The sequence below is a fragment of the Mesoplodon mirus genome, assembly GCF_964341445.2.
Source record: "Mesoplodon mirus genome assembly, chromosome: 19".
Taxonomy (NCBI): domain Eukaryota; kingdom Metazoa; phylum Chordata; class Mammalia; order Artiodactyla; family Ziphiidae; genus Mesoplodon; species Mesoplodon mirus.
Window position 1 is genome coordinate 59,423,088 of NC_138995.1, and position 26,415 is coordinate 59,449,502.

The following is a 26,415-nucleotide window of genomic DNA, read 5'->3' on the forward strand; positions in this document are numbered from 1 at the left end:
TCAAGAGAGCAGCGGAAGTACTGGGGAAGGTGATGCGCAGGAGCGAGCATGCGAGAAGGTTCACCCAAGAGTTGGCAATGGAGACGGACAAGGATTTGGGAAAGAAAGGTGCAGGGGAGGCGGGAGCCTGGCAAAGCGGAGAGGCATGAGCACTTGCGAGAGATCCGGTTCCTGGGGGTTCCTGGGAGGCACGGGTGCAAGCAACAGTGGGGGAGGGGGAGGGGCAAGGAGGGGCGTCAGTGTCCCTGGGAGGGAGGGGTGAGTAGAGTGAGAATGCGAGGGTGCAAGAATAAGAGGGGAAAGTGCTTCAAGAGAATGGAGGTGAGAGTGTCGGGAGAGGCGCACAGTCTGTGAGAAGGTGAGGGGAAGGGTGTCCCAAGTGTGTCTGCAGCAAGGGCCCAGAGATTTTTCGGGAGTGAGGGGTGGAAGGGAGGGCGCCTCGGAGGAAGCGTGTGCAAGCAAGAGTCTGACAGAGCACGGAGTGTGGAGCGTGGGGGAAAGAGACGCATGGTGTGCCAGGGAAACTGAGTGTGAGCTGGAGAGCTGAGGGGGCCTCGCAAGCCGGAAGTGAAGGCGCAGTGTGCAAGACAGTGAGAGGGCGAATTTGTGCAAAATTGTAGCCCAGGGAGGGGAGAGAGGTGAGCAGGCGTGCAAAGGAGCGTGCAAAGGGCTGGGGGGCTGCTGTGTGTACTGGGGAGAGGGGAGGGTGGGGAGAGCCGAGGGGCCTGGAGAGGGGGGGAGGGTTGTTAAAGGGTGGCAGGTGGTGGAATCTGAGGGCATCGCCTTCCCCTGCGGCCTGGGGGACGGCCCCCATCCGGTGAGGCTCAGGGCTGACCCTCTATGGCTCTGTCGGTCCCCTCCTCCCCAGAATCGACCCTTCCCTCCTTCTTCATACCCCTCTGTGATTTCTTCCCCCCCCACCACTCCACTCCCCGCTTCACACACACACACACAGTCTTGTGTCAGCTGCCCCCTCCTGTGAGGTGCCAATGTCTGGCCAGATCAGGCCACCTGGTGACCTCCGGCCTTGGGAGACAAGAGTCAGGGTGCAGTTTTAGCAGAGTCCCTGGCCCGGGGAGAGAATGAAGGTCAGGGTTCAGAGGTCAAGAGGCCAGCAGGCTCAAGGGTTCCGTGGACGGGCTGGTCCGTCCGGGCCAGCCATCACCTCTCCAGGAAAAATTTGAGAGCCCGGTCGATGTTCATGCGGTGGCCCACCCTGGTCACCCCCAGATCGACGTAGTCCTCCTTGGTCAAGGCGGGCAGGTGGGAGCCATCGATCTCGTGGTCCAGGAACCGGGCTCGGTGCTCAGCCAAGCCCAGCCACTCAAGCCAATCAGCCACGTCGAACTTGGTCCAGAACCCCAGAGGTTTAGCGCTGAACGGCTTGTCCGGGGGCAGGGAAAGCAGGCGGGTCGGTGAGAGGGAGCGGGAAGCCCCTGACAAGGCCCCGCCGAGACCCCCGGACATCCCGGGGTGCGGTGGCACAAAGACAGGGGCGAAGGGGTCAGCCGAGCCTCCTGCCCCTCCAGTGGGGGAGCCGCGGATGTCAAAGAGGCCCGGGTAGAGGGGTCCAGAAGGCAGAATGGGTAGGGAGGAGGGCCGGGGTGCAGGGCTGACCTTGTGCTCCGAGGCGGGCAGCAGTGACGGGCTAGGGGCCCGGCGGAGCAAAGGTGGCCGCATCTCGAACTCCACGCCCTGGAGGTGGCGGGCGGACGTGGAGGAGGAGGAGGCCGATGGCGAGGTGGCCCCCGGGGCTGCAGCGGCCGAAGCGGAGCCCCCGCCTCCTGTGGGGAGTGGCGGCAGAGGTGCTTTGGACCAGTTCTGAAACAGGCTGCTGACAGGTTTGGAGAGAAGCGAGGGCTGGGAGTCTTCAGAGAGTCTGGAATGTGACAACGGGGCAGGGGTGGAGGAGAAGGGTTGCGGGGGGCGGGGGGGCAAAAGCGGGTGAGAAAGAGGCAGAGGTCAAGATACAGGGAGAGGAAAAGAGACATGGGGCAGGGATAGAGAGTCGGAGGAGAGAGATGGGGAGAGATTGAAGGAGCAAGCAAGGGGTAAGATGGATGTGAGGACAGAAAATGAAGGGAGAGAAAAATGAGAGGACAGGGAGAGGGTGACAGTCAAGAGAGATGAAAGAAAAAGAGACATTAAGTGATAATAATAATAATCACCACCACTTACTGATGCTCACGTGTGCCAGGCATTGTTCTAAGTGCTTTTACATATCGCCATCTCGATGGAAACCCCGTGACAGCCCTGATGCAGGTTACTATTATTATCAGCAGCACAGAGAGGTTAAGTAACTTGCCTAAGGACACACAGCCAGGAAGTGGCAGAGCCCGGTTATATGGCACCAAAGTCTGAGCTCTTAACCACTACCCTATACTGCCTTTCCGGGTATGGCCAGTCACAGCAGAGTGGAAGACAGGGAGACAGTGAGAGAGGAACAAAAAGGATGAGCATTCAAGGGAGAGAGATGGAAGGGGACAGGGGACAGAGAGAGAGAGAGAGAGAGAGAGGGAGAGAGGTGAGGAGAGGGAGATGAAAGAGAGAAGAAACAAGGGGAGGAAAAGGTTCCCCTCATCCCTTTAGCTCCCTCCAGAACAGTCCCTGCCTCAGGGCCTTTGAACAGTTCCCTCTACCTAGCTCTCTCTTCCCCCAGGGAGCCAAACGATTTGCTTCCTTCCCTCCTCCAGTCTCTGCTCAGCTCGCCTGTTATTTGAGAGACTTTCTCTAACCATCGCGTTATTGCATTTTTTTCCCCTAGGATGATGACAATGATTTTGTTTATTGCCTGGCCCCCACCTCTGCCTCATTAGGCTGTGAGGTCTATGAGGGAAATGCTTTGCTTGTTTTGTCCATTGTGGGGTCCCTCTCACCCTGAAGGGCACCCGGCACAGAACAGATGGCAAATCAATTATTGGTGGATCTGCTAACTAAATTACGCGTCCTTTCCTCTCCCCAGAAGACTTAAGAATCATCAGTGAGATGCCTTAAGATCTCAAAGACCTCAAAAACCACCTCAGAATATCACCGTGTGGATATCAAACCCTCGAGGAACATTAGAGTGAGCTTTGAAGAAGAACAAGAGGATTGAAAAAAAAACCTCTCCCCACTCGCTCTGTGTGTCTGAATCAGGAATGTGACTCTATACTTTCCCTAAGGTTAGAAGGTCTTGAATGAGCTTGAACTCTGTGGCAGTTCCAACTCGCTAGCTGCTTTAGAAAGCTTCTGCATCTTCCGGGACTTCTCCATCTATACTTGCTGGGCTTTTGTAAGAGACCCCTCCCCTCCCCCATCTCATGGTACAACAATGGCCTCAAAACCCTTTTAGAAGGGTTCTATGCTGTCCCTCTTCTACAGAGAGGTGGATCCCTTTGCCTAAGATCACCCAGTTAGAAAGTGCGGGGCTGGAACCAGGATCCAAAAAACCCTGGCTCCAGAAGCACACTTGTAACCACCGACCGTGCCCTAAAGCATCTTGTCTTGACCAACACGGGGCTCAAGCGACTTGAAGATTCCAGGGATTGTCAGAACTGACAACCCACCAAGGAAACAGACATCGGGCAAGTTGTGCTCCAATCTCCTTTGTTGATCACTCTTTTTGTTCATCATGGAATGTGGGTTGTCATGGTGACGGGAGGAGACCACAGAAGCTACTGAGATAAAGGGAAATTTAAAGTGGCTGGGAAAGCATGCTTCTTTGAGGGCAAACTTCTCCAAGCCAGCCCAGCTTCTGTTTCCTATCACCTGGGACCCTAAAGGGACACAGCTATGTGGAAGACGGTCTCTGCTACCCTCAGCCAGCCCCTCTGGCCTCCACTGCCAACCTCCAGCCCCCGGCTCACCTCTGCCGCTGCAGGGAGGAAGTCCTCTCTGGGACGTAGCTGGCTCCCCCGTGGTGGCCGTCCCCGCTTCCCCCGCCGCCTCCCCGGGCCCAGGGCAGAGCGCCACCAGCTGCCGAGGAGCCCCCAAACTGCTGAAGCTTGGAGCTGAGTTCACTGATGATGCTGGCTTTTACTGTGGCCAAGGCTGAGGCCTGAGGCTGGGCTAAGGGCCCAGGCAGGGGTGGTGGCGGTGGACCCGGGCCCTCCTCCCAGGGCAGCAGCTTCCGAGGCAGGGAGGAGGCGGATGGCAAGGGCACCGGTGGGCCTTCTGGCTCTACAGCCCCTGGACCGCCGGCCACACCTGCTGTCGAAGGTCCTGAGCAACCACTCAGGGCCAGCAGCCCATCGGTTCCAGCCCCCGTCACCGAGACGGTGGGGCTGGTGGGAGTGACAGGGTCTCGGAGTCCCCCACCGGGGCCAGGCCGCAGGCCTCCACTGGCCCCAAGCGCCCGGCCCCGGAGCTTAGAGGGAGTCATGAGCTGCGGTGGGTATGGTGGGCCAGGAGGACCGCTGCCCCCGAAGGCCTGGCCGTCCAGGTAGGCCACATACGTGTCCAGAAGCTCCGGCCCACTGGCCACACTGGCCACCCCGCCCCCAGCCCCGCCTTCGGCAGACAGGCTGCTCAGCGTGGACGCGCTGCTGATGGTCTCCAGCGGGTGGTCACTGCTGCTCCGACTGTCCACCTCCTCGATACCAGAATCTGTGCCAGCTGGAGGGTCTGGGCCAGGCTGTGGGGCAGGGGGAGGCGGGGCGGCTGGGGCTGCTGGGCCCGGCGGAGGCGCGTCCCCAGCAGCTGCGGGGCCCGCCTGGGTCAGCGTGGCCACCTCGCTGTCATAGGAAGTCAGGCTGGATGCGGTGGAGTCCAGCGTGGGAGGGGCGGCGGCCACGGCAGGGGGCGGCGCAGGGGGCGCTGGGCTGGCCGCGGTGGGTGGGTCCGGCAGCGGGTGGGGAGGCCCCGGCGTGAGGGGCGACTCGGGCTTCTCAAAGCTGTTGGAGAACTCCAGGGGCGGGGGCAGCGGTTCCACAAAGAGAAATTCGCCGTCTTCCACGTCCACCGAGGGGGCGGGGGGCGGGAGGACCAGCAGGGGGAGCCCGTTCTCGTCACTGCCCCGCGGGGAGGTCGGCGAGGGGGGCACGGACCGGCGTGGGCTGGGCGGCGGGATCCCCGGCCCGTCCTCCGAGGGGGGCCCCCTTCCCCCCGCCCCACTGGCCCGGGGCTGGCAGTTCTCGAGGAACCGCACGTGGAGGGGCAGCCGCTCGGGCTCCTCCGGGGCTGCGGACCTCCAGGCCTTGCTCACCCCGGGGTGCGGGGCGGGGGGCTCGGGCCCCAGCTGCAGCAGGAGGGGCCCGACCCCGGGAGCGGTGGGGGGCAGGCGGTGCAGCAGGGAGCGTCGGGCACCTGGCGGGCTGGCCGGAAGGGACTTCTCCTGGCTGCCCAGCCCGGCCCGGTAGCCCAGCTCCCGGCGGGCCGGGTCCGGCGGGGGGGCTCCCCAGAGACGCAACACGGGCTCGTGATGGGCGTGGGGCGAGTGGTGGTGCGGCGTGGGCGGCGGAGCCTCGTAGCGGGGCGACGGGGGCCTCGGAGGGGGCTGGGGGGCCCCACCGCCCTCCGCGGACTCCTTCAGCGCCCGCTCTCGGGCGGCCAGGGCCAGCCCGAGCGGGGAGGCTGGGTCCAGGGCCTTGCCGGTCAGCGGGTGGACCAGGGGCCGCGGCGGTAGGAAGCTGGTGAAGGCGCTGCTGCCTCCGCTGCTCCCGTAGGCTCGGCTGCCGGCTCCGTAGCCCCCGTAGCCGCCGCCACTCCCGGCGCCTGCGGACTCCAGCCGGAGGTAGGGCTCGGCCGAAAACATGCCTTCATCGATGGATTTGGAGTGGCGCAGCCGGGGGCCCGGGGGCGCGCCCGGGCCCAGCGAGCTCTCGCCGCCATCCTCGTCCCCCGTGTCGGTGGAGAGGAAGAGCGTAGACCGCCGGCGGGCTTCGTTCTGCCAGCCGCCTTCTCTCCGAGCCGCCCCGACCAGGGCCGCTCCGAACTGGCTGGTGAAATCGAGGGTGGCCGGGCCGCTGGGAGAGGCGGGGGCGGGCACGGGCGAGGGGGGCGGTGGCACTGGCGACATGGCCGGGGCGGGGCTCGGCGCGGAGGAGCCGCCGCCGCCGCTGCCCCCTCCGCCGCCGCCGCCGCCGCCCGCGGTCTCGGGCTGGGTCGGGGGCTCCGCCTCGGTGCTGCTGCCCTGGCTGCTGCGGCCGCTGCTACTGGTGGATGGAGCCTTGATGATGATGGTGGGGATGGGGATGGAGTTCTTTTCCGACGGGGCGGCCGCGGCCGGCGGCGGCTGCGGGGACGCCGGAGACGTGGGCGAGGGCGTGGGCGGGAGGCCGCCGCCCTTCTGGGGCTCGCCTTCGACTTTGGTCTGCTTGACGAGCGGGCCCTTGCGCCCGCGGCCCGAACGGGCCGGCACGTACATGGCCGCGCTGGCCGCCCGGGGAGGCAGCTGGAAGTAGCGCAGGGCCGGGGCCTGGGAGGCGCCGCTAACCCCGCCCCCGCTGCCGTGGTGCGACGGGGACAGGGCCCCCGGGGTCGGGCTGGGCCCGCCGCCCCGCCAGCCTCGCAGGCTGGGCTGGGGCCCCAGAGCCAGTCGCGGTGGGGGGTCATCGGGGGAGCCGCCTGTCTCCATCTCCGGGGGATGCGGCGGGTGGGCGTGGTGGTGGTGTGGCTGGGGGAGCGGAGCGTGCGGCTGGTGGAGGGGCGGCGGGTGGTGCGCGGGCGGCAGGGCCCCGCCGTGGTACAAGCTCTTCTCACGGCTCCCTACACGGCTGTCAGGAGGGCAGGGCCCATCGAAGGACGACGGTGACGAGGCGGGGTGGGGGACACCTGAGCCGGGGTTGAAGGGCGCTCCCCGGGGAGAGGGAGTGAGGCGGCCGGAGGAAGAGGGGGCTGGAGGTGTGCTGTAGGGGGGCTCTGGTGGGGACGTGGTGGGCGGCGGCGGGATGTCCTCCGAACCAGGCACAGACAGGCTGCGGCTGAACTTCATGGCTGGGGGTGCTAGGTAGGGTCTCTCATCTTCTGTAGCCCCTGGGAAGACACAGAGGATCCAGAAGCAGGGTTGGGATGGCAAGGGGTGGCCTCTCTGTTCCCCTGTCCCACAGAACTTCAATATTACAATGATAATAATAATGACACCCAGTAGATGTTAAGAAGAACATGGGTTAGTCTAGAGCTTACCCAGATGTGATAAATCCAAATCCGCTTGATACAGTAATACACGTTGTGCACTGCACAACAGCAAACGGCAGAGGGAGCAAGAGAGGTGTGGTGTGTGCGTGTGTGTGTGTGTGTGTGTGTGTTGGGGGGGGCGGAATTCAGCTGAACTTCCTTCCCGGGCCAGGAGGGGGCGCCTTTTCTAATTCGCCCAAAGGCACGGTATATGCTGGCGGTCGCTTGGGATGAGCAAAAATGGCTTGAGCCAGGAAGAGATACGGTGTTTCTGGGTATACTTACAGATTTCTTTTCATGTACATGCAGAAGAGAAATGTAATTAGCACATCAAATCTATGATTTCACAGATAGCACTGCTTAGGATGAGGCTAATATTTAAAAGAGGGAGCCAATTCATAGGTAAGCAATGTCAGGTAGATGTATAGGTAACTGACATTAGGCAAATGACACACACTGGTGGACTGTGGACACTGAAGCTGGGGAAAAGCTAGATCTAAACAGCAAAACAACTTGGAGGGAACTGGAGGAGTGGAATCTTTTGCCTACTTATCAACTGCCAGGGCTCAGTCCCTGATTCCCTTTTCCCCTCTGACTACTCGCTCTCCATTGACTATCTCAACCAGTGTCATGGCTTCGTTCACTGCTTCCCTGCTGAAGACTCCCATGCTTGTCTCGGACCCAATGCTTACCCCTGAGCTCCGGGCTTCTATATCCAAATGCTGCATCCACTTGGATGTCTCACTGGCATCTCAAACTAAGCAGGCCCCAAATTGAGCCCCTGATCTCCTCCCCACGATCTTCCCAAGCTGCTCTCTTAGCAAATGGCAGCTCAGTCCTACCTACCTCAGGACCTTTGCACTGGCTGTTCCTGCTGTGTGGAATGCCTTACTTCCAGATAGCCCCATGGCTCCCCACTTCATCTCCAAGTTTCAGCTCAAACCTGCCCCCCAGCACTCCTGACATCTCTCACTCTACTCTTTTTCTATTTTTTTCCATAGCACTTAACACAGCTAACATACTATATCATTTTCTTATTTCTTATCCTTATAATCTGTTGTCTGTCTTCCCCAGCTAGAAGGTAAGCTCCATGAGGGCAGGACCCTTTAGTCTGTTTTGTTCCCTGACAAATCCCCAGCAGTTTAGCCTGGCATATGGTAGTGCTCAATAAACATTTGTAGAACGAATGAATGAATGAATGAATGGAGTCTGGTATAAGAGAGAATGAACCAGGGTCTGTGGTGGTTTCGACTTAACTGCATCCAGGCAGGGGCAATGATGTCCCCATTTTCTAGATGCAGAGCCCTAGGCTGCCTGCCCTGGGTCACACAGCCAGGATGGACAAGAGCCAGGATTCAAACCCAGGTTTGCCCAGCAACAAAGCCTGAGCTCTTTGCCCAACTTGATGGTCACATATGGAAGGAGAAAAGAACATTCCCAGGCTCCCTTGTTTTCCCCGTAAACTGTCACCCTCCCAGCCTCCCCTTTCCCCACTGGCATCCCTTACACCCACCCTTGCAGGTGACATACCAATAGACTTTTGCCGGAGCATGAGTCCAGGTCCTGGAGGCAGGTAGGAAGGACGTTCATAACTTGGCTGGGAGCGGTGGTGGGGATCAAAGCTCGACTTTGGGGTGGCAGAGGAGGAGAGAGAATAGAGAGCAGAGAAAAATCAGTCTCAGGGCATGAAAATCCATGGATTCCCCACACAGCCATCCATTCCTTCCCCAGCCTCTGCAGGAAGGGAGAGGTGTGTGAAGGAGACGGAAGGGAATTCTGGGGTAGGGAAAGGTTTCTGAGTCCTGACAGCAGCAGCGGGGAGAGAGAGAGGAGGAAGAGTCAGATTATCACCGGAGCCTGTCTGCTCTGCGTCCCAAGCCCATCACTAACCTGGGCACTTTCCTCCACCCCTGCTGTCACTGCCCAGGTCCAAGTTACCACCACTGCCTGCCTGGATGACAGCAGGAGCCTTTTCCTTGTCTCCTGGCTGCCACCCCTGTCCTGCCACCCATTCCTGGTCTGCTTTCCACGCAAGAGTCAGAGGGATCTTTCTAAAAGCAATTCTGGTCATGCTATTGCCCTGCTTAAAATCCTACAGTAGCATCTCACATCAGTTGGGAAGGGATCCAAGTTCCCAAGTCTGGTCTTCAAAGCCCCCTGTGGTAGACACTGCCTGTGCCCACGCAGATCTCCTCAGCCAGGATGCTGTGCCCATCCCCAGCCACTGTGAGTGTCACCTGCCTGCAACACTTGGCTGCCCCTTGCTCTGAAGAATCATTCCCCCTCCAAAGGAGTTGACGTGCCCAAGCTGTTAACGTGCCCCCACTTCTGGGAGCAGCCTGCAGCCAACTGACAGGGAGGTCTAAGGAGGGATTCTCTCCATCCTGCAATTCACACTCCCGAGCTCCCCAAGGGATCAGGCTGAAGGCAAACTCCAGTGGGGACCAGGGTTGCTGACTTTCTCTGTAGCCCATCCTGTCTCAACCATGCCCTTACAGGTTCCCCCTTAGGAAATGGTTGTCTCAAGCATCCTTATCTCAGGCTCTGATTTTAGACTAAGAATCATGGTGATTAAGACACCGTGTATGATCTAGCCCTTGCCTGTATCTCCCACCCTGGTCCCACCAGGCCCACCTTTTCTCGCTCCTGCAGTGCCGCAAGGTTCATCCCTGACTTAGGACACTTACAAGTCCTGGATCTTCTCTCTGCAATGGCTTCCTCCCAATCATCACAGATTCCTTTCCATCTTCATGTCCTCTGCTCAAATATCCCTCCCAGTCACTGCCTACTGCATTTCCCTCTCCTGTTTTCTTCATGACACTTCTCTCACTTCTTGCTTACTGTCTGTCTGTCTTCCTGGTGAGAATGTCAGCTCCCTGAAGGCACCAGACATTATCCCAGGCACCATGGGTACAGGGTCAAGGGCCCACGATACTTTTAGGGGAAATGTTTTAGTTTCTTTTCAAATAGGAAGGAAAAATAATTATAATTCAGCCTGGATAATATTCAGCTTTGTGTCAACACAGTCATAAAATATTGATTTTTAACTTTTTTTTTTTTAGGAGGGGCTCATGAAGGCAAAAGTGCCAAAGGCCCACAGAACTCATAATGCAACCTTCCTGAGGGTAGTGACTTTATCAGTCTGGTTCACTGCTAGGTCCCCAGTCCCCAAACAGGCCTGATGTTCTATAAGCTTGTGTCAAATGAACAAGCCAATGTCAGGCACTCCGGGGCCCCGACTCCCCTGCTTCCGCCAGGTGGCCCCATGTGTCTTCCTTCTCCGTCTTTGAGACCAGAAGTTCATAGAAAGGAAGGCCTCTTTGGATGGGGTCCCCACTTTTGGGGTGTGACCCTAACTGCCCTCACCTCCCCACCACGCCCCCTCCTGTCCCCCTGCTGTAACCACTCCCAGTTCTCTGAATTCCCTGTGCTGTTTCTCACCTCAGAGCCTCAGCATCCGCTGTTCCCTCTGCCTGGAAAATCCCGTCCCCACTCTCTACTAAGGGAAAACTCCTTGTCATCCTGGCCCCCACCCTGGCCTGGCCACCCCCTTCCTCTAGCCCTGCACTTCCGAATCCAGTGGCCACTAGCCATTCAGATGTACATTTCAATTAATTTGAATAAATTTAAATAAGCTGAATTTGAAAATTCCCTTCCTCCATCACACTGGCCGCATTTCAAGTGTTCAATTGTCACTCATGGCTGGTGGCTGCCATATTGGACAGTGCAGATGGAGAGCGTCTCCATCATCACAGAGAGCTCTACCGGACAGTGATGCTCTAGCCCATCATAGAACGCACCTGTGCTACCCCTCTCACTGCCCTCACCTTGGACTGGGACTACTTCTGTGTTTGCATCATTCATTCATTCATTCCACAGATATTTGTGGAGCACTTGATTTATGCCAGGGACTGTTCTAGATGCTGCAGATGCAGCCGTAAACAAAACAGACAAAAGTCCCTGCCCACATGAAGGGCAGGTAGACTATAAACAAAATAAATTAGTAAAATACGACGTGGGTCAGACAGAGGTAAGCGACAGGAGAGGGAGACTAAAATTTAAAATAAGGCAGTCAAGAAGACCCCGCTGAGAGGGTACAACCTGAGCAAACTCCTGAAGGAAGGAGCCAGGGATGTATCCAGGGGAAGAGTTTTCCAGGCAGAAGGAGCAGCAAGTGCAAAGGTCCTGAGGTGGGAGTGAGCCTGCTGTGTTCAAGGAATAGTTAGGAAGCCAGTGTGTCTGGAGTGGGTGAGCCAAGGGCTGAGGGGTGGGAGATGACATCAGACAGGTGGTAGCAGGGTGACACTGGATGGGAGCTGGTAGCTTCAGATGTCTCCTCCCTGGAAAGCCTTCCTTCTATTACTCTGCGTCATAATTTCCTCCACCTATCCTAGGTTAGAGTTATTATAATTATTTGCTTACTTGTTTATTGACTGTCTCCCTGGGCATGTAGCCTACCCAATACCCATTCTACTCTTCTTCTTTGATAAGAAAACCCCAATCTTATTTGGCACCTATTGAGAGACTACATTTCCCAGCCTCCCTCGTGGCTAGGTGTGGTCATGGGACGAAGGCCGGCCCAGATGCATAAGTGGAAGTGTTGTGTGTTACTTCTGGGAAGTCTCATCAGAGGTAACCCAAGAAGCAACAATGTGCCCTCCTTTGCACTTCTGCCTTTTCACTCTTCCTTGTTCCTGCTACCTGGAATGCTGGTGCAATAGCTGGAGCTCCAGCAGCCTCTTGGACTATGAGGTGACTTTGTGGCTAGGGTGAGAAGAATTCTAGATCTTCAAGACCATGGAGGCTACCACACCTGCCTCAGACTCCCTACTCCAGACTTGTTCAAGACGACAGAGATATAAGCATTTGTTTGTTCAAGCCACTGCTATCTGGGGGTTTCTCTTACATACAGCAGAACCCAATTCCGCAAAATACCCCCACTCCCCCGCCAGTGTCAATTCTCTAAAGGAGGTAACTTTGTTTGGCTGGTTCCCTCGTATACTCCCAGGGCCGAGCAGCAGGTCCAGTACATAGTAGTTGCTCAATAAATATTTGTAGAATGAAGGACACCTTGACAAAATGGGGGGAGCACCCCGATGACGTAACCCTAGTCCCGTTCCTTTGAGAGCGCGATGGGGAAGGATCACAGTGACAGGGGAGGGGTCAGAGTGACGGGGAGGGGACAGAATAGAGTGATAGAGGAAGGGTTCCCCCAGCTGAAGAGGGTCCAGACTCAAGGGAGAGGCGTCCGATTGGCACACTGGCAGAAGACCTTCCAAGTGGAAAAAGAGGGATCAAATAATGGGTTAGCTTGGCACAAGAGGGGTCATAGCGGCAGAGGAGATGTCTGACTGACAGAGGAGCCATAATAGCATCTGAGGAGGCTAGGAGTGACTGCCTGAGGGGTGGACGGACGCAATGTGAGACAGGCTGACCTCCCTCAACAAACGGGGAGCCGTCTCTCCCGCGCAGAGGGGGCAGCCAATCAGAGTCTGCCAGGTGAGTGTGACGTCACCGACTGCCGGGCAGACTCCTCCCCAGCGAGTTGACCAGAGGTCCCGCCCTACTCCTGTGCCACCTCGTGGGTCGCTGTGGGTCTGGTGCCTCCATGGCAGAGTGCCCTGGTGCTGTGCACAGGCTAGAGGCTGGGAAATTCGCGTTAGGGAGCCAGCCCCTGAAAGGGGTGAGGGGGAAGAGATCGGAGGGGGAGACAGATGGAGAGACAGAGCAAGACAAAGACAGAGGTGGGGAGACAGAGGCAGAGGTGGGGAGACAGAGGCAGAGGAGGGGAGACAGAGGCAGAGGAGGGGAGACAGAGGCAGAGGTGGGGAGACAGAGGCAGAGGTGGGGAGACAGAGGCAGAGGTGGGGCTCCAGAGGTGTCGGGGAGAGACAGGAGGGGACGTGAGACAGCCATGGGAAGAAAGTGGGACCCAGCAAGGCAGGGAGAAAAAGGCAGTCCTGAGAGATTCTGCCATGGAGACGGCCAGAGCTACCCTAGGAGGGAAAGACATGCAGCCAGGAGGTCCAGACATGCCCCGGGAGGGGAAGAGGCCGAGGATGCAACCCAGATGATACGGTAAAAATAACCAGAGGGAGAAACTGAGTCCAGAGAATGGCTGAAACCAGAACCCAGACCACCCAGGCCAAGATGTGGGAGGTGGGGATCAGGGGACTCCCCCTGCCCCGCAAGGGCGGTCAGTCACCAGGTAACAGACAGTAGCCAAGAAAACCAAAGCCACGCAGAGGGGAGGACAGACAGATGAACTGCAGAGCCCTAGGAGGACACAGAGCCCAAGAGGGGCCTCGACCTACAGCGGACCTGCCTGGGGTCCGCACCCTCACTGCTGGGGCAGTGGGTCCTCCCAGCCCCCCTTAGGTTTTACGCAGAGGCGTGTTTTTCAGGGAGGGTTGAAATCTCTCCATCCTTAAGCTTTTAAACAGTGGCGTCTTGCACAATCTTTTGCTCTGTCCACGGTGGTGCAGGCCCGTTAAAGGAGCCTGGGGGCCACACTGGGCTTCCACACTGCCCGCTTGCCCCCCCTTGGTTTAGGTGCAGCGGAGTCCAAGAGGGAGAGTGAAGAGGGGAGAGAAGCCGAAACAGATGGGAGATGGAGACCCAGAGGAGAACAAGACCACCCACTAAGAGAGGCACGGAGATGCAGGAAGGTCACAGAGGGGTCCCTGTGTTGACTCAGAGGTTGAGAAAGATCAGGGTGACTGGTGGGAGGGGGGGCAGAGATGGGGGCACAGAGAGCCCTCAACATGAGAGGGAGGGCTTGGGGGAGGCCCAGGGACAGACCCCAGGAGGGAGAAGAAAAGGGGAAATGACCACTGGCCTCCAGGATCCAGAGGAAAGGGAGGCCCCATGAAGCCCTCAGGTGTTTCATTTCTAGGAGATGGGGGGCACGCGGGCAGCTGGTTATATTATTGGCCAGTGTCTGGGCCCACCTGGGGGTGTCTTTGGAGCCAGGATCTTGTCTGTCCTGTAATGAAGGTTCATGCATGGAGGGGCTGGCACCCTGGCAACCTGGCACTTGGTGGGTACTCCATGCATTTGTTGAATAAATGAAAACAGGACTGGCCCTCATCTGTTAGTAGAGACTCCGTACCGAGCCTGGAATGTTGTTGTGGGGTCTCTGGGGCGCATGCGGGGGTCACCGTAGGGTCTCCAGTTTGTTCTTTTATGGCACGGGGAGGCTCACCATCCCTTGAGAGCCTCTGTGCTAGAAGCTGATCTCATTCAGTCCTCCTAAGAACCAGCAAGATTGGCTTTACCCCTGTTACAGAACAGGAAACTGAGGCACAGAGAAATTAAAAAGCGTGGGACAAGCGACATAGTAAGTTAGAGGTGGTCAGGCTTTGAAGGCAGGTTTGTCTAGCTCTACTGCCCATGTACTTTTTTTTTTGGACAGTACTTTTTTTTATATATATATCGGAGTATAGATGACTTACAATGTTGCGTTAGTTTAAGGTGTACAGCAAAGTGATTCAGTTGTTCAGTTTTTCTGGTTCTTTTATATCATAGGTCATTACAAGATATTGAATATAGTTCCCTGTGCTATACAGTAGGTCCTTGTTGTTTATCTATTTTATATACAGTAGTGTGTATCTGTTAATCCCAAACTCTGAATTTATCCCTCCCCCTTACCTATGGACTTTTAATCCTTACACTGACCCTGGGGGGAGGTGGGCGTGGAAGATGACCCTAATAGGCCCAGAGATTTCAAATTCCTCGCAAAGCCAAGGACGGGTGTGAAGTGAGGGCTCCTGCATGCAGGGCCCTCTGCCGAGCCCTGAGAAGTGGCCAAGCACCCTCTGCCTCTAAATCTGGGAGAAATTCTAGGAGTATCGATACAAAATTTGCCACCTGCATTTTTGGCTCTTGTAAAAGTACTAGGGGGCTTCCCTGGTGGCGCAGTGGTTAAGAATCCGCCTGCCAATGCAGGGGACGCGGGTTTGAGCCCTGGCCCGGGAAGATCCCACATGCCGCGGAGCAACTAAGCCCGTGCGCCACAACTACTGAGCCTGCGCTCTAGAGCCCGCAAGCCACAGCTACTGAGCCCACGTGCCACAACTACTGAAGCCTGCGAGCCTAGAGCCCGTGCTCCGCAACAAGAGAAACCACCGCAACGAGAAGCCCGCGCACCACAACGAAGAGTAGCCCCCGGACGGAACCAAAGAAAGCCTGTGTGCAGCAACAAAGACCCAACGAAGCCAATAAATAAGTAAATAAATAATTTAAAAAGTACTAGGCCTTCTAGAATAGGTGGTTGAGCCCTTAAGAGGGCTAAGGATAGATTTCAGGGGTGCCCCGCATGCTTACTTGGATGGGGAGAAAAACCCTACATCTTTATTTTCATTATTCTCCAACTAAAACAAAACATTTGCTCAATTAAGGATGTAGGTAACAGCCCACGTCAGTCTTAGCAAAACCTGTGACTGTATCCCCAACAGAAATCACAGGTATTTCTGTATCCTTCACTGCAGAGGCTGCAGATTTCTCTAAATAGTGTTTATGCTTCTTAGGACTTCGAAATTAGAGTAGTCAAGACCCACCACCAGATCTTTCTGGCTACCACGGTGAAGAAAAGGCACCGACATTACTATATCGCAAATTTTGCTTTCAAAAAATATTCTGATAACTGTATTTCAGTGTAACTGGCTTCTTTTGTTATCTCATGTATTTTTTTAAATTTTATTTTTGGTTCAAGGGACTTGTAACCTAACTTCATCCACTCACAAGAGCTGAACTCTTTGCTCAGGCTCGCACTGCCCTCGTGAGGCTACACCCTTCCACTGTCACTCCCCACGGTTATGTACTGTTCTTGACCCTTACGAATTATGTTTTATTTTATGCATTTATAAGCATTATTATGAGGACGATGCCAGCCTGCCAAAAGGGTCCATGGTCCCGCAAAAGTCAAAGCACCCAGTTTTAGAGTCAGTGGTCCCTTGGTCACCAGTGGTGGGTGTGGCCTGTAAAAAGAGGGAGTCAGAGGGTGGGGTCAGAGGGCAGGGCCTGGGCAGAGAAGAAGGAAGTGCTGAGACAGAGGTAGGGCCCCGTGTGGCCTCTGGAGGGTGGAGAGGGGAAAGCACTGGCAGGGCTGGTGGGGGATGTGTCCCCATGAAGGGGCACAGTCTAGTGAGGAGGGCAGCCAGGAAGGGCCCAGCAGGTCCCCACCCGAAGGGCCAGGGCCGTGGCTGGATCATGGATCCAGTTGCCTGACTTCCTGGGGTTGAAATGCCGGCTCCCTCTCTGAGCCTCAGTTTCCCTTCTGTATCACAACCGAGTGTACCTCCCAGGATGATTCCAAGGAATGAATGAGATAAGCCACGTAGAAACGTAGCGTCAGAAATGTGATCAACACCCACTATAGGTTAGCAGGCAGAGCGCAGACAGAGATGATAATTAATATTTTAATAACTACCACTTGTTGAGCACCTATTATTATGCACTGTGCCTGGGCCAGGGAGCGCCATCCATGACATCGTTTTACCTTCCCTGAGACCCCTGAGGTGGGATGGAGATGAACAGAAAGAGCTGGGCAAGAGAGGATGGAGAGTGGAGGGAGATGAGAGAGATGGGATCTGGGGGGACAACAAGGAGGAAGAGGATGGGCTGGGAGGAAAGGGGACGCCCAGAGTGGGGAGAAAGGAGGGAACCCGTAGGGCGGGCATGAAACACGGGGGAGTCAGGAAGGATTTGCAAGGAGAGAGGTAAAGGCTCCAAGCTGCCCTGTGCAGCCCTCAAGCTTCCTTCCCCCCAAGGGCCCAGTTCCCCAGACCAGGCTGCCTACCTCAGTGGCAAAGAAGCCTTTGGGTCGGTGTTTGCCCAGGGACGCGAGGCCACCAGGCCCAGGACTCTCACTTGCACTGATGGTCTGCTGAGCTGCCGCCAAAATTTCATCCAGTTTGTCTAGGGGAGGCGGAAGAGGGACGGAGAGCCAGAGAAATGAGGTTTGCTTGGGCCTGGCGCAGAGACAGCTGCCGGGAGCCCATTCAGGGTCTTGTGTGAACCAGAAAAGGGCACCCTTGTCTCCCTCCCGGTGGCCCGACGGCCCTGCTTGGAGACACAGTCTCCAGCCCGGCAGGCAGGACCCAGCGATGGGAAGGGGTGAGGGCGGTGAATAGGACAGCCATCGTGTGAGGGAGGGTGGAAGGGAGGCAGAAGGCAGTGCGGAGAGGCTCAAAACAGAGCTGGGAACTCAGACTCGATGTCTGGGGCCAAGTTGAGGCGTGAAGGTGATCAGTGCGGGGGTGGCTGAAGGGGGCGCAGGCCTGGAGAGGGATGGAGCGGATGCGGCACCCCAGGGGGTGTGGGGTCGGGGCCCTGGGCAGCCCAGGGAGCAGGGCTGGGCCATCTTACTGAGAGCCATCTGATACACGGTCCGCTTTTTCTCCATGCTGGGCACCGGCGCAGGTTGCTGCTCGTACTCTGTGGGCAAAGAAAGGATGCGGATGAAGCCCAGGGGCGCCCCCCGGAGGGCGGGGCGGAGCGGGCTCGGCCAGCGGGCGTGGCCAGCGGGCGTGGCCAGCAGGCGTGCGCAAGCGCGAGTGGGCAGTGAGGGGCCGGGATGGGGGAGGGGCGAGTCCGCCGGCGGGATGGGGACGGGGGCCCTCCCGCCAGTCCTGTGCCCACTCACCACTCTTCTTCTTCCAGGGCGAGACTAGCCCGGGGGAGAGGCAGTAGAGGAGCGAAGAGTTAGGACTTCAGGGGGAGGCGAGGGGCCCCCTTTCTGGAACGCCCGCCTCCCTCAGGGCCCTGGGGTGAGGGCGGTCAGCTAGCTGCCTGATCCGCCCCGGGCAGGGGAAACTGCCCCGTCTGGAGGGAGGGGCTCGCCTTCCTTTCTGTTAGTGGGAGTGAGGGGAGCTGGTGGAGGGAGAGATGGAGAATGGCGGTGGGGTTCAGGTGGAACAGAGGGGGAGGGGCTAGAAAGGAAACAGGGACCCGCAGAGAGGAACGTACGGACGCAGACAGAGACCCCGACACAGAAACAGATGTAAGAGGACGAAGGAAAGTCGGCTCTCAGACGCCCTTTCCCAGCGACACACACGCAGGCCAGAGAGAGTCTGACCCATGGACTGGGGGACAGGACCAGGACGAGGACCCCTGGTCACTACAACACTAACAAACTCAAGGGATGCTCCAGCCTCCCGCTGCCCCTTTCTGTCCGCAGCACCTGGGCCCCAGCAGCCCCGCCAAGCTCACCCATCTCCTCCAGCTCTGAGGTCATGGACTTGGAACGCAGGGAGATGGTTGGAGGCGGGAGCCGCTTAGCCTGCGGCGGTGCTGGAAGAACGAGCGGGGTCAGGCGTCAGTACCCTGGAAGGACCTGCCCCCCGCTCAGCACCGCGGCGCTCCCAGAGCTCGGAGAAGAGGTGCCATCCGCATGTTGAGCCCTCACTCAGTTCCTCTCCAGAGGGTCCTGAACCAGCAGCCCTGGCGGAGGGAACGCTGCTGCTGCTGGTGGGGGGACCATTGGGCCATTAGGGCTCCCTGAGGATTGTGGTCTAGTAGCAGCGGGGAACCCGGGCCCGGCCACACAAGTGGGGGGCGGAGCACCTTTCTTATGAACAGCCTCGTCCATGTCCGGGTGCCTGGTGACCATCACCACCTTGACCATCAGCGTGTTGCCCCCTTGGCGTATCATGTTCACCACCTGCCGGTGGCCGACCTTCACCACGTTCTGCCCGTTCACCTGTGGCACAGACACCCCCCAGAGCACACCCAGTAGGTGAGGGGAGGGATGCTTTCCACTTCAGGGTCCCCGTCGAAGTGGCCTCCTCCTGCCTTGTCCCGTATGTGGCACTGTCGGTCACCCTTCTCTCCCCTTGACCCTCCTCTGCCTTGCAAGCCCCCAACTCTCTGTTCCTGTAACTCTCCTGGCCTCAGGGTTGGGGAAGGGGCTGCGCCCACCCTATTTGCCTCTCTCCCTCCTTGCCCTCCAGCATTGTGCGTGTGTGTGTGTGTGTGTGTGTGTGTGTGTGTGTTCAAGCGCGTGCCCTGGCGGGGGGGGGGGCGGGGAACAGCTCTGTCATCTGAGATACTTCAGAAAGGCTTTCAGATGGAGTCACTGAAGAAGCAGAGGCTGGCTGCGGGGTTGGGGGGGGAGGGGGGCGGGGTTGGGAAGCTTTGGTGCCAAAGGAGAATCTGGATTTGGTCAGCCGCGTCCTGGCATAGATCACGAGGGGTCTGAGGATTTGTGGCTAGGGGCCCAGAGGAGAGCGCGGTGTCTGTGGAAGGTGGGCCAGGGGTAGGGTCTTTGGAGAGGCCTTTGGGGCTGGGGGCCGGGACTCACCTCAATGAGGAAGTCTCCCATTCGCAGTCCAGCTCGCCATGCCACGCCACCCTCGTCCACCGACTCCAGATACTGCAGCGCCGGGAAGGCCGGGGTGGGGGTGAACTCCTCGATGGGGGTCTGCGCTGCAGATGGGGAGGAGCCGGCGGGGTCGGAGGGGAGGGGGTGGAGAGGCCGAGCAGGGGGTGGGGCTCAGACCCAAGTCACGGAGGCCTCACCGTAGCTGCGGGACCAGCACCCTGGGGTGGGGTGGGGTGGTGGGCAGGCTGGGGTCCCTTTCCCTGTCCTTCCCCCTGGGTCAGAGAGCCCTTCTCCCGCCCCCTCCCCGGCCGCCACTCACCCTTGGCCCCGCGGAGCACGAACCCAAACCCCTCACTGTCCTTCTTCTGCAGCAGAACTGTCTTCTCCTTGATGACGTAATCACTGGCAGGGAGGGTGGGGGAGGGGCCGGGGTGGGGCGGGTGGAGAAGGGATCATGAGACCCAGAGCCCGTGCCCCACCAGCCACCTGGTGACCTGAGCCCAAGCTCCAGAACCAGTCACTCCCCCTCCGAGGAGCTTCCTCACCCACTCCACGTGTGTATGCTCGCAGCAGCCCTGACAAGCCTCCCCCTCAGAGCCCAGAGCGCTCACTCTCCCACTCAGTCTTTCCTCATTCATCCATTGGTGCATCCATCCACCCATCCATTCAGCAAAGCACAGTGTGGGGAACGGAGAGCTAAACTGCCAGATCACCAGACAGCCTGGCTGGAGTCCCTGCTAGCCACTTTCTGTCTGTGACCTTGGGCCCACGACTTAAACCTTTGGGGCCTCAGTTTCCTCATCTGTAAGGCGGGACAATAACAGGCTCCACCTGATGGGGTCGCTGTGGAAGTTCCCTATATATAGTATATATAGTATTCGGCTCAGTGCTGGGTACCGTAGCACATGCGCCATAGAATTCATTCGCTGTCTTCGGTCAAGTCTTTTGGTCTAGAGGACACATGTACTTGGATAATACCTGTCCCAACTCCTTGACTATATATATACTACAGTAACAACTCCCCAGGTCCCCAGACATATTGTAACATTGCTTATTCAGCATTGTCCAATATGGTGGCCACTAGCTGCCTGTGTCTATTTATATGCAAATTAATTAAAAATTAAATTGAAAAATTCAGTTCCCCAGTCTCACTAGCCACGTTTCCAAGTGCCTGGCAGCCACATGCGGCTAGTGGCTACCACGCTGGACAGCACAGATACAGAACATCTCCGTCGCCGCAGAAAATTCTAGCGGACAGCGCTGACATCTATTTCCCAGTATATCTCAAATGTACCTCCTTCAAGCAGTCGGTAGATTCTAGCAAAATGCAAACTGCGTGTGAATATGTGGATGGTCCCCAGTAAGGCCTCCAAAGCCCACCAGCACATTTAGGCAAGGCTCACATACCCAGCAAAGTTCAGTTAAACTCAAACCTATTCCGTGTATCTCAACAGCTGCCCGGGGCTCACCCAGATAACAGCCCCAAACCCTAGACGTCACCACTGTGTACATCAGGATTACACATCCATTCCATTCCAGGCACCCCAGTATACAGCAGGAATACCCAGACACCATGGTTCCAGGCGCGTCAGAATACCCACAGTCACCCCCACCCCAGAGCCACCAGAACACGTGCCTTGCTGCATCCAGAGCATCCTGCAGTCAGGTCAGAAACCCGGCCCAGCACACACACAGACCCCCTCATCATACCCCAGTAATACCCACGGGCCCTAACACACTCCGATAACAGCCAAGCAGGCTCCCTGCGCACTCCCATTACCTACCCCCAGAGATCTGGCAAAACAGCCCTCCACGAATACTCCAGTATATTTCAGTAACACCCCGGCACATCCCAGTATGCTCCAATAGTAACTCCCCTTCACTCTGATCTCAGTCTATTCCCATAACACGCCCCCTGAACACAAACCAGCACACGCCAATAAAACTTAAGGTGCTCCTACTGTATTTCGGTGCCGCCCTCCCTCCACACACACAAGCACGCCGGATACTCCCACGACCCCCCATGACATCCACTGTCAAATCCATACACTGGTACCGTAGGGACAGTGGTCTGCACACCCCTGCTCCCACCCTCCTTATTATAATCTGGTGGGTCCGACAGCAGGCATGCACGTGTAGACATAGCCCACAACTGCCCTTGCTCAAAGTTCACGATGGTCCAGTAAACACGTCTACACCATACCCACTATGTCTTCCTGACCTTATATTCAACCCAGGCACCGGCCACCTTTGTAACTGGGTAGAGGGGATGTTGGAAGAGACGGAGGGAAGGGGTTGAAAGGGATGGGGGAGGGGAGAGGAGGGGAGGAAAGAGGCAAAGAAGGCTCCAAGAGCGAGTGGACAGGGCTGACAGAAATTGGTTGAGAAGTCAGAGCTGCCTACTCCTGACCATGAGCTCTGTGGCATCCTTGTCCCCACCTCTGTGCCCACGGCGTAACCGGACATGCTCCTTTGAGCCCTCATATCCTTGCTACCCCCATAGCCCTTCCAGATCTCCAGGGCCCCCCCAGCAGCCAGTAATGCTCTTCAGATCCCCTTTATTCCTCATTTACAGCAGTTTCACTTGCCTTCATGCATGCCACAAACCCCTACTTTTCCCCCAATTTCCCCCTGCCCCTGGAATCTCTCACCCACACATTCTCCTCTCTCTTCATACATAAGCCTTCCCCAAACATCCCATCCCCCATACAATTCAACAAAACTCCCATATCCTTTAGATGCCAAGAAGCACTTGCTATGTGCGAGGCAGTATTTGAAACCCCTCACGGGTAAGTGACTTAATTGTCTCTCACAGTCAGCCTCTAGGTAGGTGTGAGTACCATTTCTGCTTTACATGTGAGGAAACGGCAGCACAGAAAGGTTAAGCAACTTGCCTGAGCTCACACAGCGAACAAAAGTCTTCAACAATTCCCCAGAAAATACCTGGGTAACTCAGTAGTAATACCCTCCACTCCACTGCACCCAAATACCCCAGCACAAAGACATCTGTCCCAAATTCACCATGCACGTGCCCCTCCAGTGCCTGAAATTTATCCCAGGCTATGCCAGTAACACAACAAGGAGTAACATCTATTGAACCATTGCTGAATGCCAGATGGTGTTCCAAGCACTTTACATTTATTTATCCACTCAGTCCTTACAACACCCCTGGGAGGGGTTGACTGTTATCACTCGCGTTTTATAGATGAGGAAACTGAGGCACCGAGAAATAACTTGCTCAAGTTCACACCACCAGAAAAATGTCAAAGCCAAGATTTTAATTCCCCGCAGGCAACCCATATACCCCAATAATATCCAAACAGTCCCGGACCATCGAAGCACCCCCTCTGTCCCTCCCTCTCAAGTCTCCCCATCCTGGGCATATGCCTCTCTCCTTCCCACGAATGTCTCATACAAATCCCAGCTCTGGGTGGTGTCTCTCTCATCCAGTACATTCTTCTTGAGCTGCCTAGTGGCCCTCTTGTCCTCACAGCTTCCTGCAACTCTGTACTCCTCCTCCCCCACTCCTGTGTATGCCCCCACCTCGCTCTGCACCCTGATCCCCCCTCCTCCAAATCATCTGAAAGCTCCGCAGGACCCTAACCCACCCTCCACCAGCCCTCACTTCCGCAAGCCCTCACACACCCCACATCCTCTTTCCCAAAGTGTCTTCCATTGATTTCTGTGACCTCCTCACCCCTCTCAGGCCACCTCTCCCCCTCCTTTGCCCTCCTCCCTCCCACATCCTCTCGAGCCTCTGTAGAGAACCTCCACTGTGTCCCCTACAGCATCCTAGGTTTCCTTCATACTCCCCAGCTCCCCCCTTCCATTCTCATCCGTGGAAGCCTCCTCCTACTTTTGCAGCCTCAATTCACTTCATCACACACCCTTCCTTCCGCCCCCTTTTACTTGCAGCTGCATTTCATTTACATTCCCTGCATCCTCTGTCTGTGCTCTCCTTAAACTCCTAAATCCCCACCCCCCAATTCTCTTCACATTCCCTGCATTCCCTCCTTACCCCATTTCTCCGCACACTCCACACCCGCTCTATGCTCTGGTGTTCCCCATTTCCCCCCACTTCAGTGTCCCCCCCACGCCGTTCCATTCTCATCCTGTCGCCCTCCTACCCAGACCCTCTAACCCCACCCCTGCCCTAGTGTTCGCCACCCACGCAGCACCCCATTCATGCTCCGTACTGCCGACTACCTGCCCTGCAGGAGCGCGCACAATGCTCTCCCCCAAGCCATCCCTCGGCGACCCTGAGCGGCCTCCGGAGCTCAGCGGCCAGCTCTTGTTCACCAGATCCCACACACAGAGACTGCAGCAGCATCGACTCCCTCCACCCCCACCCTGAAGGTCCCTCTCACACACCCAGCATCCCACAGCCCAGAGCCTGCTGCTGTACATAGCGCCCCCCTCTGGTACTCAGCCCCTCCCCGCGTACCCATCTCCGCCGGCCTCTCCAGGGCCTGCACACAGGCCCCCACGCGGGGAAGCCAGCCCCCTCCCATGCTGAGAAGCGGCACACACAGGCAGATGCAGCTCCCGGGGCAGAAGCTCAGCCGTGTCTCAGCACACGTGCCCCACACAGGCATAGACCCCCAGGGGGCAGGGAGAGGGGCGCATGGGGATGGAGACACACGGAGTCACTGGTGAAGGGGGAGCTGTCGGGGAGAGGACAGCCCTGGCAAAGGAGGGTGGGTGTTGGGAAACGTAGCCGCAGTCCCTGGGACAGACCCCCCCCCAAACACACACAAACGCACACGAGTCCCTAGACAGCCTTGCTGTCGCTCCAAGTCACACACAGAGACAGACGCCGTCAAACAGGGACACCCAGATGGACACAGTTGGGGGGTGGGCTGGAAGCCCACCATCTCTCCATCCCTCTCTCTCTCTCTCTCTCTCACACACACACACACACACACACAGGGCTGCAGGCAGGCACACACGCACGCACACCAACACAGGGACACACACAGTCTCACAGTGACACGCAGCGGAAAAAGAGGAGGGGAGGGGAGGGGAGGCCGGGGGCGGGATGCGTGTGTGATGGGGGGGGAGTGACTGTGAATGGGAGAGAGGGGTATGAATGGGGGGACTTGCCAACTCCTTGAAGGGGTGTGGGGATACAGGAATCAGAGAAACGCGGGCCTGGGGTGTAGGTGCCTGAGCGGAGGGCTCCAGAATGGGGGCGCTAAGGGGGCAGAAAGGACAAGTGGGGCCCGAAACCCGGAGTGGCGTCCGTTTGGAGGGCCTCCCTTGGAGGGAGGTCTTGGAGGAAGAGCTGAAGGGGGCCTGGAAGGGCCTGCGAGGGGCCTGGAGAGTGTGTGTGTGTGTGCGTGTGTGCGTGTGTGTGTGTTTGTGTTGCGGGGTGCTCGGGAAGAGAGGCCCAGGGAGGGGGATGAGAAAAAGAAGGGTAGAGACGAGGGGTCCGGAAAGGCTTTAGTGCTGAGAGGAGGTTAGGGGAGAAGGGCGGAGGGGGCGGCTTGGGGGCGGGGGAGGAGTCCCAGGGATGGGGGATTAGCAGCTGGGGGAGGGTCGTCACAGCGGGCCGGGGCCTCCTGGTCGGGCCGCGGAGAAAAGGGGCGGCGCGCTCCGTTACCTGTAGATATACCAGACGCTGCGCCGCCGGGGCCCCAGGGCCGGCCAGCTGGAGGAGAGCGCGGGGGGCGGCTGCGGCAGGGAGCCCCCACCGGGGCGGCCCCCGAGACCCCCGGCGCCGCCGCCCGCAGACAAAGCCATCGCCGCCGCGGCCCCGGCCCCGGCCCCGGTCCCGGTGCCGGCCGCCCCCGCCGCCGCCGCCGCCGCCGCGTCCCGGTCCCCGCTCGGCCGAACCCCCGTGTCCGGGCCCCCAGGCCCCGCCTCATGCTGACCCGCGCCGAGAGGGGGGAGGGGGAGGGGGCGCGCACCCTCCCTCGGGAGGGAGGGCAGGGCCGGGGGCTCACATGCCGGGGGGCGCGGGGGCGCGGGGCGCGGGGTCGGGCCGCGGCGGGAGCGAGAGGACCGCGGACGGCGCCGGCTTCAGCACCGCGGACAGCTCCGGAGGCGGGCGGCGGGCGCGAGGCTTAACCCCTTGCCGTCCTGCGCCGGGCGGTGGAGGGGGCCGGGCAGGGGGGAGGGGAACGTGGGGGCCCCCTTGGCGGGAGAAGGGGGAGGGGCGAGGCGCGGGGGGGAGGAGAAGGGGAGGCACTTCCGGTCTGGCCCTCCCCCTTAACCCTCCCCCCTCCAGAGCCCTCCCGCGCAGGTGCAGAGCGAGGGAGAGGGGGGAGAGGGACGCACAACATCACACAAGATGCCTCGCAACCGCGTGCAGGGACGCGCGGACCAAGCCCCACTTCCCAAGCAGGGACAACACGGTGAGAGACACCAGGAGGGGACACACAGCCCCCCCCACCGCAAACAGACACACAGTGCACCCCAACACAGTCTGCAAGGGCCCGAAAGGGAAGGCCAGGACGTTCAGACTGGGCGCCAGAGCAGTGAGAGACACCCCTCCCCCCAAAGAAGTCCAGGCGGAGGGACATTCACACTCCACGGCTCACACGAGAGCCGCAGACCCCCAGGGAGAGGAGAGAGGGCAGCACAGGCTAGGAGGACTGTACAGCTCCAGCTGGGATGCGGGGTCACAACACAGGCCAGGGCACCCCAGGCAGGGGGGCGGAGAGCAGGGCGGGAGGCAGGAGAAGGAGAAGCTCAGACACGCCGCAAACCCAGCAGCACATGCCAGCGGGCACAAGGCATGGAGCAGAGGGAAGAAAATGCACTGGATGAGACAGAGCTAGACAGAGGAGAAGGAAGTAGCTGAGGCCAAGAGGGACCACCCCATCCAGCTGTAGAGCAAGCGACCCCCAAAGCCAAGAGGAGACCCAGAGAGACACTGACAGAGACGAGAAGCAGAGGCTGATGGGGAGACTCCGGGTGGGGTGGGGACCTCGATACTCACCCAGTGCCCAGAGCCGGAGACGTGCCAGGCGAACACGCACAATGGTCAAGCGCCTCGG

General features: G+C 58.4%; 1 protein-coding gene across 7 annotated transcripts in view; it reads right to left on the reverse strand.

The window, feature by feature from the left end:
* Window positions 1-26: 26 nt before the first annotated feature.
* The window catches only part of SHANK1 (SH3 and multiple ankyrin repeat domains 1), a 47,183-nt gene continuing 20,794 nt past the window's right edge, over window positions 27-26,415 (reverse strand). For 2 of the 7 annotated variants that reach the window (XM_082606207.1, XM_082606205.1), the window contains 10 exons: window positions 19,734-19,816; window positions 19,394-19,518; window positions 18,658-18,793; window positions 18,304-18,384; window positions 17,738-17,761; window positions 17,461-17,529; window positions 16,892-17,010; window positions 8,623-8,719; window positions 3,846-6,951; window positions 27-1,879 (listed from right to left, as the gene is read on the reverse strand). In XM_082606207.1, coding sequence (XP_082462333.1) covers window positions 1,162-1,879; window positions 3,846-6,951; window positions 8,623-8,719; window positions 16,892-17,010; window positions 17,461-17,529; window positions 17,738-17,761; window positions 18,304-18,384; window positions 18,658-18,793; window positions 19,394-19,518; window positions 19,734-19,816 — 4,558 coding nt within the window. In that variant the 3' untranslated portion in view covers window positions 27-1,161. The other 5 variants (XM_082606209.1, XM_082606206.1, XR_014292143.1 and 2 more) reach the window with 4 other exon arrangements.